At 39.5% G+C, this 14,684-nt stretch overlaps 1 protein-coding gene across 2 annotated transcripts in view; it reads left to right on the top strand.

Annotated features, from left to right (window-relative positions):
• ZC2HC1A (zinc finger C2HC-type containing 1A) overlaps positions 1–14,684 on the top strand; it is a 62,551-nt gene that overhangs the window by 38,562 nt on the left and 9,305 nt on the right. For both annotated transcript variants that reach the window (XM_045806080.2, XM_045806079.2), the window contains one exon: positions 6,220–6,327. In XM_045806080.2, the coding sequence (XP_045662036.2) occupies positions 6,220–6,327 (108 nt within the window). The remainder of the gene's footprint in view (positions 1–6,219; positions 6,328–14,684) is intronic.

Below are 14,684 nucleotides of genomic sequence, written 5' to 3'. Positions count from 1 at the left end.
GTTCTAACTGGCATAAGGTGATATCTTAGTGTGGTTTTGATTTGAATTTCCCTGATGGCTAATGATTTTGAACATTTTTTCATGTGTCTGTTAGCCATTTGTATGTCTTCATTGGAAAAGTGTCTGTTCATATCTTCTGCCCATTTTATGATTTGTTTATTTGTTTCTGGTGTATTGAGTTTGAGAAGTTCTTTGTAGATCTGGATACCAGTCTTTTATATGTAATATCATTTGCAAATATATTCTCCCATTCCGTGGGCTGCCTCTTAGTTTTTTTGACTGTTTCCTTGGCTGTGCAGAAGCTTTTTATCTTGATGAAGTCCCACAAGTTCATTTTTTTTTTTTTTAAGATTTATTTATTTATTTATTTATTCGACAGAGATAGAGACAGCCAGCGAGAGAGGGAACACAAGCAGGGGGAGTGGGAGAGGAAGAAGCAGGCTCCCAGCAGAGGAGCCTGATGTGGGGCTCGATCCCATAACGCCGGGATCACGCCCTGAGCCGAAGGCAGACGCTTAACCGCTGTGCCACCCAGGCGCCCCCCACAAGTTCATTTTATCTTTTGTTTCTCTTGCCTTTGGAGATGTGTCATGAAAAATGTTGGTTTGGCCGATGTTGTAGTGGTTGCTGCCTGTGTTCTCTAGGATTTTGATGGATTCCTGTCTCACATCGAGGTCTTTCATCCATTTGGAGTTTATCTTTGTGTATGGTGTGAGAGAGTGGTCAAGTTTCATTCTTTTGCATGTAGCTCTCCAATTTTCCCAGCACCGGATGTTTTTTCCTGCTTTATCAAAGATTAGTTGCCCAAAGAGCCGGGGGTCCATTTCTGTGCTTTCTATTCTGTTCCATTGGTCTATGTTTCTGTTTTTGTGCCAGTACCATGCTGTCTTTGTGATCACAGCTTTGTAGTACAGCTCGAAATCTGGCATTGTGATGTGCCCAGCTTTGTTTTTCCTTTTCAACAGTTCCATGGCGATTCAGGGCCTTTTCTGGTTCCGTACAAATTTAAGGACTATTTGTTCCAGTTCTTTGAAAAATGTCATCGGTATTTTGATCGGGATAGCATTGAAAGTGTAGATTGCTCTGGGTAGCATGGACATTTTAGCTATGTTAATTCTTCCGATCCATGAGCATGGAATATTTTTCCATCTTTTTGTGTCTTCTTCAATGTCTTTCAAGAGTGATTTATAGTTTCTAGAATATAGGTCCTTTACGTCTCTGATTAAGTTAATTCCAAGGTAACGTATGGTTTTTGGTGCTATTGTAAATGGGATGGATTCCCTAATTTCTCTTTCATCAGTCTCGTTATTCGTGTATAGAGATGCAACTGATTTCTGAGCATTGATTTTGTATCCCGCCACATTACTGAATTGCTCTATAACTTCTAATAGTTTGGGAGTGGATTCTTTTGGGTTTTCCATATAGAGTATCATGTCATCTGTGAAGAGAGACAGTTTGACTTCTTCTTTGGCAATTTGGATACCTTTTATCCCTTTTTGTTGTCTGATTGCTGTTGCAAGGACTTCTAGTACTATGTTGAATAATAGTGGCGAGAGTGGGCATCCTTGTCGTGTTCCTGATCTTAAGCGAAAGGCTTCCAGCTTTTCCCCTTTGAGAATGATATTTGCTGTAGGCTTTTCATAGATGGTTCTTATGAGATTGAGGAACGTACCCTCAATCCCTACACTCTGAAGGGTTTTAATCAGGAAAGGATGCTATATTTTGTCAAATGCTTTTTCTGCATCTATTGAGAGAATCATATGATTTTTGAATTTTTCTTTCTGGATAAAATCTAAGACACTGATAGATTTGCGAATGTTGAACCACCCTTGTATCCCAGAAATGAATCCCACTTGGTCATGATGGATAATCCTTTTAATGTACTGTTGATTTCTATTAGCCAGGATCTTGTTGAAGATTTTGGCGTCCATATTCATTAGGGAAATCGGTATGTAATTCTCCTTTTTGATGGGGTCTTTGCCTGGCTTTGGGATCAAGGTAATATTGGCCTCATAGAATGAGTTTCTTAGCTTTCCTTCTGTTTCTATTTTTTGAAATAGCTTTAGGAGAATAGGTATTATTTCTTCTTTGAATGTTTGGTAGAATTCCCCAGGAAAACCATCCGGGCCTGGAGTTCTGTTTTTTGGAAGGTTGTTTATCACTGACTCAATCTCTTCATAATTAATTGGCCTGTTTTAAAAATCAATCTCTTCCTGTTTCAGTCTTGGTAGTTTATAGGTTTCCAGGAAGGCCTCCATCTCGTCCAGATTGCTTAATTTATTGGCATATAACTGTTGATAAAAGTTTCTAATAATCCTTACAATTTCATTGGTGTTGGTCATGACCTCTCTTTTTTCATTCATAATTTTATTAATATGGGTCCTTTCTCTATTCTTTTGGATAAGTCTTGCCAGTGGTCTGTCAATTTTATTAATTCTCGCAAAGAACCAGCTTCTAGTTCTGTTGATCTGCTCTACTGTACTCCTGGTTTCTAGTTCATTGATTTCTGCTCTAATCTTGGTCAGCTGCTTCCTCGTGTGTGAATTAGGCCTGTCCCTCTGTTGCTGTTCCAGCTTCTTGAAGTGAGAATATAAAAACTGCATTTTAGATTTTTCTATTCTTTTGAGTGAGGCTTGGATGGGTATGTATTTCCCCCTTAGGACTGCCTTTGCAGTATCCCATAGGTTTTGGACCATTGTGTTTTCATTCTCGTTGGTCTCCATAAATTGCTTAAATTGATTTTTGATTTCCTGGTTTATCGAGTCATTCCTGAGTAGGATGGTTCTTAGTCTCCAAGTGTTTGAGTTTCTTACAAATTATTCCTTGTGGTTGAGTTCCAATTTCAGAGCATTGTGGTCTGAGAATATGCAGGGAATAATTTCAGCCTTTTGGTATCAGTTGAGACCTGTTTTGTGTCCCAGAACATGGTCTATTCTTGAGAATGTTCCATGGGAATTAGAATAGAATGAGTATTCTTTGTTTCTGGGGTGTAGTGTTCTATATATATCTATGAGGTCCAACTCGTCGAGTATGGCATTCAAAGCTCTTGTTTCTTTGCTGATTTCTTGCTTAGGTGATCTGTCTATTGCTGATAGTGGTGTGTTGAGGTCCCCTACTATTAGTGTATTTTTATCTATATGTCTCTTAATTGTGGTTAAGAGTTGGCTTGTATATCTTGCTGCTCCCCTGTTGGGGGCATATATATTTATAATTGTCATATCCACTTGTTGGATACATCCTTTAAGAATAATATAGTGCCCTTCTGTGTCTCTAACTATAGTCTTTAGTTTAAAATCCAATCTGTCTGATATGAGAATTGCTACCCCAGATTTCTTTTGAGGTCCATTGGCGTGAAAGATGGTATTCCATCCCTTTACTTTCAGTCTGAATGTATCTTTAGGTTCAAAATGAGTCTCTTGTAGACAGCAAATGGATGGGTCATTTCTTTTTATCCAATCTGCAACCCTGTGGTGTTAAAGCAAGAATTTAAACCATTAATGTTCAGGCTGAGTACTGAGAGATATGCTTTTAATTCTGCCATGTTGTCAGTAAAGTCTTTGTTTGTATTGGCTGTGACTTTCTGTTTTGTATCACTCTTGGGGCCTTTTTACTTTTATAGAACCCCCCGTAATACCTCCTGTAGGGCTGGTTTCGTGGTTACGAAATTGGCTAGTGACTGTCGATTCTGAAATGTCTTTATTTCTCCATCAATTCTGAATGACAGCCTTGCTGGATAAAGGATCCTTGGCTGCATGTTTTTCTCTGAAAGAGCTTTAAAAATGCTCCCCCAACCCTTTCTCTCATTCCAGGTCTGTGTAGACAGGTCTGACGTAATTCTGATGCCTTTGCCTTGGTACGTGAGAAATTTCTTTGCCCTGGCCGCTTTCAATACTGTATCCTTGGATCTCATATTTGCGAATTGTACTATGACGTGACGTGGTGTAGGTCTGTCATGGTTGAGCTTGGGAGGGGTCCTCTCTGCCTCTTGGACACGAATGTTTGTTTCCCTTGCTAGATTAGGGAAGTTTTCAGCTACAATTTGTTCAAATATCTCTTCTAGACCTCTGTTTTTCTCCACCCCCTCGGGGATGCTGATGATTCTGACATTGGATCGTTTCACTGAGTCAGTGATCTCCCGTAACCTACATTCGTGGGCGTGGATTTTTTTAAGTCCCGATTCTATTTTCGCTTTTTCTTCTACTAACCTATCCTCCAGTTCGCTAATACGTTCTTCTGCCTCAGTGACCCCGGCCGTCAGAGCCTCTAGTTTTGCCTGCATTTGGCTCATAGAAGTTTTAATTTTTGCCAGATTTGCTCTCATTTCCGCCCTTAGAGATTCTATATTCTCATTAACATTTTCGTTAATACTTTTTTCAAGTCTACACATCATCTTGACCATTGTTACTCTGAATTCCATTTCTGATAATTTGGTTATATCCATATCCATTAGTTCTGTGGCAGAGGCCACAGACTCATTGTGTTTTCTTTGCTGGGGGGGATTTCTCCTTCTCGTCATTCTGATGAGGAGAGGTTGCGGGGTTGTCCAGAGCCCAAATTATTGACCAGGACCCAGGCCGTGCGCCCTTGTTTTATAGGGACCTTAGGGATGTGGGTTTCTTGATTTTTCAGCCTGCCTTCTGGGGGAGGGGCCTGCCACGCCGATACTCAGGCAACCCTGTTTGGGTAGAGTCTCCGTGTCCCCTGCGAGGGGGGATGGGGATGGGCACACTGTGAGCCGGTATTTCCATGCTTTTGTTCTCTGGCAGCTTTCCCTGGCGGTTTGCTGTGCCTCTTCTGAGAGTCAGAGCAGCAATGGCCAAATCTCAGCTTCTGTCTCAGAACAGAGGGATCGTGGACCGTTCTCCACTGATGTTCTGGCACTTTAACTCTGTTTGTGTTGGTGCTGCTCAACCCTTTTGCGTCCCGGGATGTGTGCCCCACACTGGGCATCCCAGCCCTCACTTCCAGGGCCGGCGCGTCTCTGTCCTTTGTGTTTCTAACACCGCCAGCCGCCAGCCGCCCCGCGCGCTCCCGGATCTCCCGGTCTCAGTCTTGTTCCAGTGAGCACCCCGGAGCTCCGTGAGAAGTCTGGTCGCACGCGTTCCCGGCTCACGGTCTCAGTTTGCTCTCTCGCGGGTGCCGTCCTCGAGTCCGCCCGCTCCCCCGTGCAGGTGGCTACCGCTTCCCAGCGCCCAAGCTCGGCGGCTCCCTCCCCCTTCCGTTTATCTTCCGATATCTGTGCGAGGTTTCACGGCTTCCCGCTTCGTACCTCAATACTCAGTGCTGGAGATGTTCATTTGTAGAGATCCAGATGTACCTTCTTGCGTCTTAGGCTGATTCCGTGGATGTTCAGGCTGGTCTGGTACCTATCCAACTCGACTCAGGGGACCGGCTGAAAAAGGGGTCCCCTACTCCTCCGCTATCTTAACTCAGGAATCCGATAGTCATATTTTAGAAATGGGGGAACTTGGCTACAGGTTGGCCACTACCTCCACATTAGTCAGTAGCAGTTGGGATTTGAATCCACATTCATCTGAATTCCAAATCCTATACTTTTACCATTGTACCATCATTCAGCCATCTAAGCTTTCTTTGATTCCTGAAGTTTCATAAAGGGAATTAAGTGATGATCCAATCAGAACTCCTCTACTGATAGCAGTTGGTGAGATTAAATCTTAAAAGGGAAAATTATATTAACCCATTTTAGTTGCTATTTCCAAAAACAGGCTTTCGTAAATTGAAAATTATTAAAGTGGTTTTTTGCTTGTTTTTAACCACTAGTTAAATGGTTTTTGTTTGTTTTTAACCATATCTTATAATTTATAACATTATTTACCAGTTATTTATAGGCATTTAACAAGACACCTCTCTATTTTGAGGGAACTATAGATTTAAACTTTTAAAAACCTGAAGCCTTTCAGAATTATTAACTTAAAATTTCATGTAAAGCATATATATATATATATATATATATATATAATATTTTAGTTGATTTCATTTACCATCAGATTAATGTTAGTAAATGCAAAATGCTTTGGTTTATCCTTACTTTTAACTAGTGTTGTTTTCAGATTAAAAATAATTACTTGGATTTTACTCTTTTGAATTCACCTTTCTACAGCTTCAAATTATTTTTCTAATCATGTAAATAAGCAATATAAGACATAAATGCTTGCTATTCAGTACCTTTTCATTATGCCATCTCTTTCTCTCTTCTAGAACCAACATCAAACCTCGAAATTCCACACCACCTAGTTTGGCACGGAATCCTTCCTCAGGTGTGCTTACAAACAAAAGAAAAACATATACTGAGAGCTACATAGCCAGGTATGTTTAGCTCTGAGATTCCAATAACTAAAATAAAAATGAATATATGTAGTCTTCTAAGGACCAAATACAAAAATATGTATCAAGCTATTAGAAAATCTAATTTTTCCTTTGCTATATGATTTATTTTGGCTTTTAAGGTGTACACTAAAGAATTGTTTGGGCATAAATAGTATTTTTCTAGACCTTGTAGTTATTGTTGTAAATGCTCAAGAACAGTTTGTTCCGTTTCACTGCATTCATTTGTTTTGTATCTTGATTTTAAGTGTAACATCATTATTTTTACCTCTGCAAATTGAGTAGTGGACCCTTTAAACTAGTACTGTAATTTTAAGCGGCATTTTAATATATTTAAATTCCCTGCTGAGCTTGTGATTATCCATGTACTTCCCTTTCTTTTTTTTTTTTTTTTTTTAATGATTTTTTATTATATTATGTTAGTCACCATACAGTACATCCCCGGTTTCCGATGTAAGGCTCAATGATTCATTAGTTGTGTATAACACCCAGTGCACCATGCAATATGTGCCCTCCTTACTATCCATCACCGGTCTATCCCATTCCCCCACCCCCCTCCCCTCTGAGGCCCTCAGTTTGTTTCTCATAGTCCATAGTCTCTCATGTTTCACCGTGTACTTCCCTTTCTTTTTTTTTTAAAGATTTTATTTATTTATTTAACAGAGATAGAGACAGCCAGTGAGAGAGGAAACACAAGCAGGGGGAGTGGGAGAGGAAGAAGCAGGCCCATAGCAGAGGAGCCTGATGTGGGGCTCAAACCCAGAACGCTGGGATCACGCCCTGAGCCGAAGGCAGACGCTTAACCGCTGTGCCACCCAGGCGCCCCTGTACTTCCCTTTCTTATCTGTCACAATATTTGTACAACTTTGACATTCTGTTTTTAAGCATAAAACAAATCATTCCAGTTATAGATATTTTATCTATCTGTCTATCCTTATTCCAGACAATGTACAGAGATCCATGACATACAGTGAGATACAGTATTTTATAAAAGTGAAAGAATATGCAAAGGAAAAATGAGAATTAAAAGATAAAGGAAAAAAAGGAATGAAGGTAGTCTACAAAATATGTGTCATGAGACACTGTATATAGGCTAGCCTTTGGCCATAAGTTGGGTCCTAACTGTGTAGCAGCTAGAGTACAGGAGAAGATAGAAGTAGTTAGTTACATGATTTGTGTTGTATTTAAAAAAAAAAAAAATCACTTCTCTCTGAAAGCACACCTAGTCCTGAGACCTCAAAAATCTGCCTATGAATTCTCATAAAGAGTCACTGGATAATTTATTATTATTATTTCATTTTTATTTTATTTACTTTCAGTTAATTAACATATAGTATATTATTAGTTTCAGAGGTAGAGTTAGTGATTCATCACTCTTATGTAACACCCAGTACTCATTACATCCTGTGCCCTCCTTAATGTCCATCACCCAGTTACCCCATCCCCCTACCTATCTCCCCTCCCGCAACCCTCAGTTTGTTTCCTATTACTAAGAGTTTCTTATCCTTAGTCTCCCTCTTTGATTTCATCTTGTTTTATTTTTCCCCTCTCTTCCCCTATGATTCTCTGTTTTGTTTCTTAAATTCCACATGAGTGAGATCGTATGATAATTCTTTCTTTTACTGACTTTTTGCTTAGCATACTACCCTGTAGTTCCATCCATATTGTTGCAAATGCAAGATTTCATTTTTTTAAAAGATTTTATTTATTTATATGCCAGAGAGAGAGCACATGCACGCACAAGCAGTAGGAGAAGCCAGCTCCCCACTGAGCAGGGAGCCGGTTGTGGGACTCGATCCCAGGATGCTGGGATCATAACCTGAGCCTAAAGCGGACGCTTAACTGACTGAGCCACCCAGGCGCCCAAGATTTCATTTTTTGATGGCTGAGTAATATTCCATTGTGTGTGTGTGTGTGTGTGTGTGTGTGCGTGTGTGTGTGTGTGTACACACACCACATCTTTATCCAGTCACCTGTTGATGGACATCTGGGCTCTTTCCATAGTTTGGCTATTGTGGACCTTGCTGCTGTAAACATTGGGGTGCAGGTGCCTCTTCGGATCACTACATTTGTATCTTTGGGGTAAATCCCTAGTAGTGCAGTTGCTGGGTCATAGGGTAGTTCTATTTTCAACTCTTTGAGGAACTTCCACACTGTTTTCCAGTGTGGCTGTACCAGCTTGCATTCCCACCAACAGTGTAAGAGGGTTCCCCTTTCTCTGCATCTTCGCCAACAACTGTCGTTTCCTGACTTGTTAATTTTAGCCATCCTGACCAGAGTGAGGTGGTACCTCATTGTGGTTTTGATTTGTATTTCCCTGATGCTGAGTGATGTTGAGCATTTTTTTCATGTGTCTGTTGGCCATCTGTATGTCGTCTTTGGAGAAATGTCTGTTCATGTCTTATGCCCATGTCTTGATTGGATTATTTGTTCTTTGAGTGTTGAGTTTGATAAGTTCTTTATAGATTTTGGATACTAGCCCTTTATCTGACAAGACATTTGCAAATATTTCTCCCACTCTCTTGGATGTCTTTTGGTTTTGTCGACTGTTCCTTTTGCTGTGCAAAAGCTTTTTATCTTGATGAAGTCCCAAAAGTTCATTTTTGCCTCTGTTTTCCTTGCCTTTGGAGATGTGTCTAGTAAGAAGTTGCTGCGGTTGAGGTCAAAGATGTTGCTGCTTGTGATCTCCTCAAAGATTTTGATGGATTCCTGTCTTACATTTAGGTCTTTCACCCATTTTGAGTCCATTTTTGTGTATGGTATAAGGAAATGATCCAGTTTCATTCTTCTGCATGTGGCTTCCAGTTTTTTCCATTGGATATTCTTTCCTGCTTTGTCGAAGATTAGTTGACCGCAGAGTTGAGGGTCCATTTCTGGGCTCTATGTTCTGTTCCATTGATCTGTGCGTCTGTTTTTGTGCCAGTACCATACTGTCTTGATGATGACAGCTTTGTAATATAGCTTGAAGTCTGGAATTGTGTGCAGCGGCTTTATTTTCTTTTTCAACATTCCTTTGGCTATTCAGGATCTTTTCTGGTTCCATACAAATTTTAGGATTATTTGTTCCAGTTCTGTGAAAAAAGTCGATGGTATTTTGATAGGGATTGCACTGAATGTATAGATTGCTCTAGGTAGCATAGACATTTTAATACTTGTTCTTTCAATCCACGAGCGTGGAACATTTTTCCATTTCTTTGTGTCTTCCTCAATTACTTTCATGTGTGTTCTATAGTTTTTGGAGTACAGCTCCTTTGCCTCTTTGGTTAGGTTTATTCCTAGGTATCTTACAGTTTTTGGTGCAGTTGTAAATGGGATTGATTCCTTAATTTCTCTTTCTTCTGTCTCATTGTTAGTGTGCAGAAATGCAACTGATTTCTGTGCATTGATTTTATTATTATTATTATTACTATATTATTTTTAAAGATTTTATTTATTTGTCTGAGAGAGAGAGAGGCAGAGAGAGAGCACAAGTAGGGGAAGATGCAGGACAAGGGAGAAGCAGTCTCCCTGCTGAGCAAGGAGCCCAATGCAGGACTCAATCCCAGGACCCTGGGATCATGACCTGAGCCAAAGGCAGCCACTTAACTGAGCCACCCAGGTGTCCCATTGTGCCTTGATTTTATATCCTGTCACTTTGCTGAATTCCTGTATGAGTTGTAGCAATTTTGGGGTGAAGTCTTTAGGGTTTTCCACATAGAGTATCATGTCATCTGAGAAGAATGAGAGTTTGAAGAATCACTGGATAATTTAATAACTTTTTTCTCCAGTTTTATTGAGAAGTAATTGCCATACATCAGTGTATAAGTTTAAGGCATACAGCATGATAGTTTGATTTACATACATAATGAAATGATTACCATAGTAAGTTTGGGTAATATCCATCTTCTCATACAGATACAATAAAAAGAAGGAAAAAAGCAAAAAAAATTTTCTCCATATGTTGAGAACTTCTAGGATTTACTCTCTTAACAAGTTTGCTGTCACACAGCAGCATTAGCTATAGTCATTGTGCTGTGTATTACATCCGTCGTACCCATTTATCTCCTAACTGGAACTTTGTACCTTTTGACCACCTTCCTGTAATTTACCTTCCCCATCCAATGGATGACTTTTTAAAATTCACATCTCTACTATAAATATGATAATGCATTTCGTAAGATGTTTTTTTTAAGATGACCTCAATGCAGGCCTATAACATGATATCCTATGATTCACCAAAATTTGTTGTGATATGTGTGTGTTATATATAAGTATATTTGTTGTCTGCTTTTGTTACAAGTATATAACATAGACAGCTATCCCATCATTCAGATTTAATGCAAGAATCAATTTTCAAGTATCCAGGAAACTAGCTGTCAATCTTGGTTGTTACCCTTCAGATAGAAGAACCTGTGGAACTTTGTAAAAAATGAACATGTCACGTCCCTCCCAGAGAGGTTTTGATTTCTTTGGTTTGGATTTTTAAAATTTTAAGAGTGATACTTATGCATAACAAGGGATGAGAACCATAAAGGAATAGGTGAATTGCTACCTTTGCAGGTAGATTCTTTCATAAATACTGTTCGTTTCACCTAAGGTTTTGATCCATTTTATTTTTTTTTCCTTTTTTTTTTTTTTAAATGATTTTTTATTATATTATGTTAGTCACCATACAGTACATCCCCGGTTTCCGATGTAAGGCTCGATGATTCATTAGTTGTGTATAACACCTAGTGCACCATGCAATACGTGCCCTCCTTACTACCCATCACCGGTCTATCCCATTCCCCCACCCCCCTCCCCTCTGAAGTCCTCAGTTTGTTTCTCATAGTCCATAGTCTCTCATGTTTCATTCCTCCTTCTGATTACCCCCCCTTTCTTTATCCCTCTCTTCCCCTACTGATCATCCTAGTTCTTATGTTCCATAGATGAGAGAAATCATATGATAGTTGTCTTTCTCTGCTTGACTTATTTCACTTAGCATTATCTCCTCCAGTGCCGTCCATGTTGTAGCAAATGTTGAGAACTCGTTCTTTCTGATAGCTGAGTAATATTCCATTGTATATATGGACCACAACTTCTTAATCCAGTCATCTGTTGAAGGGCATCTCGGTTCCTTCCACGATTTAGCTATTGTGGACATTGCTGCTATGAACATTGGGGTGCATATGGCCCTTCTCTTCACTACGTCTGTATCTTTGGGGTAAATACCCAGTAGTGCAATGGCTGGGTCATAGGGTAGCTCATTTTTAACTTTTTAAGGGACCTCCACACTGTTTTCCAGAGTGGCTGTACCAACTTGCATTCCCACCAACAATGTAGGAGGGATCCCCTTTCTCCACATCCTCTCCAACAATTGTTGTTTCTTGCCTTGTCTATTTTTGCCATTCTAACTGGCGTAAGGTGGTATCTCAGTGTGGTTTTGATTTGAATTTCCTTGATGGCTAATGATTTTGAACATTTTTTCATGTGTCTGTTAGCCATTTGTATGTCTTCATTGGAAAAGTGTCTGTTCATATCTTCTGCCCATTTTTTGATTTGTTTATTTGTTTCTCGTGTATTGAGTTTGAGAAGTTCTTTGTAGATCTTGGATACCAGTCCTTTATCTGTAGTGTCATTTGCAAATATATTCTCCCATTCCGTGGGCTGCCTCTTAGTTTTTCTGACTGTTTCCTTGGATGTGCAGAAACTTTTAATCTTGATGAAGTCCCATAAGTTCATTTTATCTTTTGTTTCTCTTGCCTTTGGGGATGTGTCATGAAAAAGGTTGCTTTGGCCGATGTCGTAGAGGTTGTTGCCTATGTTCTCCTCTAGGATTTTGATGGATTCCTGTCTCACATCGAGGTCTTTCATCCATTTGGAGTTTATTTTTGTGTATGTTGTGAGATAGTGGTCAAGTTTCATTCTCTTGCATGTAGCTGTCCAATTTTCCCAGCACCATTTATTGAAGAGACTGTCTTTTTCCCACCGGATGTTTTTTCCTGCTTTATCAAATATTAGTTGCCCAAAGAGCCGAGGGTCCATTTCTGGGCTCTCTATTCTGTTCCATTGGTCTATGTGTCTGTTTTTGTGCCAGTACCATGCTGTCTTTGTGATCACAGCTTTGTAGTACAGCTCGAAATCCGGCATTGTGATGCCCCCAGCTTTGTTGTTCCTTTTCAACAGTTCCTTGGAGATTCGGGGCCTTTTCTGGTTCCATACAAATTTAAGGACTGTTTGTTCCAGCTCTTTTAAAAATGTCCTTGGTATTTTGATCGGGATAGCATTGAAAGTGTAGATTGCTCTGGGTAGCATGGACATTTTAACTATGTTAATTCTTCCGATCCATGAGCATGGAATATCTTTCCATCTTTTTATGTCTTCCTCAATGTCTTTTAAGAGTGATTTATAGTTTCTAGAATATAGGTCCTTTACGTCTCTGGTTAAGTTAATTCCAAGGTAACGTATGGTTTTTGGTGCTATTGTAAATGGGATGGATTCCCTAATTTCTCTTTCTTCATTCTCGTTATTCGTGTATAGAAATGCAACTGATTTCTGAGCATTTATTTTGTATCCTACCACGTTACTGAATTGCTCTATAACTTCTAATAGTTTGGGAGTGGCTTCTTTTGGGTTTTCCATATAGAGTATCATGTCATCTGCAAAGAGAGACATTTTGACTTCTTCTTTGCCAATTTGAATACCTTTGATCCCTTTTTGTCGTCTGATTGCTGTTGCAAGGACTTCTAGTACTATGTTGAATAATAGTGGCGAGAGTGGGCATCCTTGTCGAGTTCCTGATCTTAAGGGAAAGGCTTCCAGCTTTTCCCCATTGAGAATAATATTTGCAGTAGGCTTTTCATAGATGGCTTTTATGAGATTGAGAAATGTACCTTCTATTCCTACACTCTGAAGGGTTTTAATCAGGAAAGGATGCTGTATTTTGTCAAATGCTTTTTCGGCATCGATTTAGAGGATCATATGGTTCCTGAGTCTTTTCTTGTTGATATGATGTATCACGCTGATTGATTTGCGAATATTGAACCACGCTTGCATCCCAGGTATGAATCCCACTTGATCGTGATGGATAATCCTTTTAATGTACTGTTGGATTCTATTAGCAAGTATCTTGTTGAGGATTTTGGCGTCCATATTCATTAGGGAAATCGGTCTGTAATTCTCCTTTTTGATGGGGTCTTTGCCTGGTTTGGGGATCAAGGTAATATTGGCCTCATAGAATGAGTTTGGTAGCTTTCCTTCTGTTTCTATTTTTTGAAATAGCTTTAGGAGAATAGGTATTATTTCTTCTTTGAATGTTTGGTAGAATTCCCCAGGAAAACCGTCCGGGCCTGGAGTTTTGTTATTTGGAAGGTTGTTTATCACTGACTCAATCTCTTCATAATTAATTGGCCTGTTTAAGGAATCAATTTCTTCCGGTTTCAATCTTGGTAGTTTATAGGTTTCCAGGAAGGATTCCATCTCTTCCAGATTGCTTAGTTTATTGGCATATAGCTGTTGATAAAAATTTCTAATAATCCTTCCAATTTCAATGGTGCTCGTCGTGACCTCTCCTTTTTCATTCATAATTTTAATAATCTGGGTCCTTTCTCTTTTCTTTTGGATAAGTCTTGCCAGTGGTCTGTCAATTTTATTGATTCTCTCAAAGAACCAGCTTCTAGTCCTGTTGATCTGCTCTACTGTACTTCTGGTTTCTGCTTGATTGATTTCAGCTCTAATTTTGGTCAACTGCTTCCTCGTGCGTGGATTAGGCCTGTCCCTCTGTTGCTGTTCCAGCTTCTTGAGGTGAGAATATAAAAACTGCATTTTAGATGTTTCTATTCTTTTGAGTGAGGCTTGGATGGCTATGTATTTCCCCCTTAGGACTGCCTTTGCAGTATCCCATAGGTTTTGGACTGTTGTATTTTCATTCTCATTGGTCTCCATAAATTGTTTAATTTGTTTTTGATTTCCTGGTTTATCGAGTCATTCCTGAGCAGGATGGTTCTTAGTCTCCAAGTGTTTGAGTTTCTTCCAAATTTTTCCTTGTGGTTGAGTTCCAATTTCAGAGCGTTGTGGTCTGAGAATATGCAGGGGATAATTTCAATCTTTTGGTATCGGTTGAGACCTGTTTTGTGTCCCAGAACATGGTCTATTCTTGAGAATGTTCCATGGGCATTAGAATAGAATGAGTATTCTTTGGTTCTGGGGTGTAGTGTTCTATATATATATATCTATGAGGTCCAACCAGTCGAGTATGGCATTCAAAGCCTTTGATTCTTTGCTTAGTTTTTGCCAGGGTGATCTGTCTATTGCTGATAGTGGTGTGTTGAGGTCCCCTACTATTAATGTATTTTTATTTATATGTCTCTTTATTCTGGTTA

This window comes from Ursus americanus, chromosome 9 (genome assembly GCF_024610735.1).
Source record: "Ursus americanus isolate L20-20 chromosome 9, mUrsAme1.1.p, whole genome shotgun sequence".
In the NCBI taxonomy this organism is placed as follows: Eukaryota; Metazoa; Chordata; class Mammalia; order Carnivora; family Ursidae; genus Ursus; species Ursus americanus.
The sequence above is the reverse complement of the archived record's forward strand: the minus strand, read 5'-3'. Positions and strand labels throughout refer to the sequence as shown.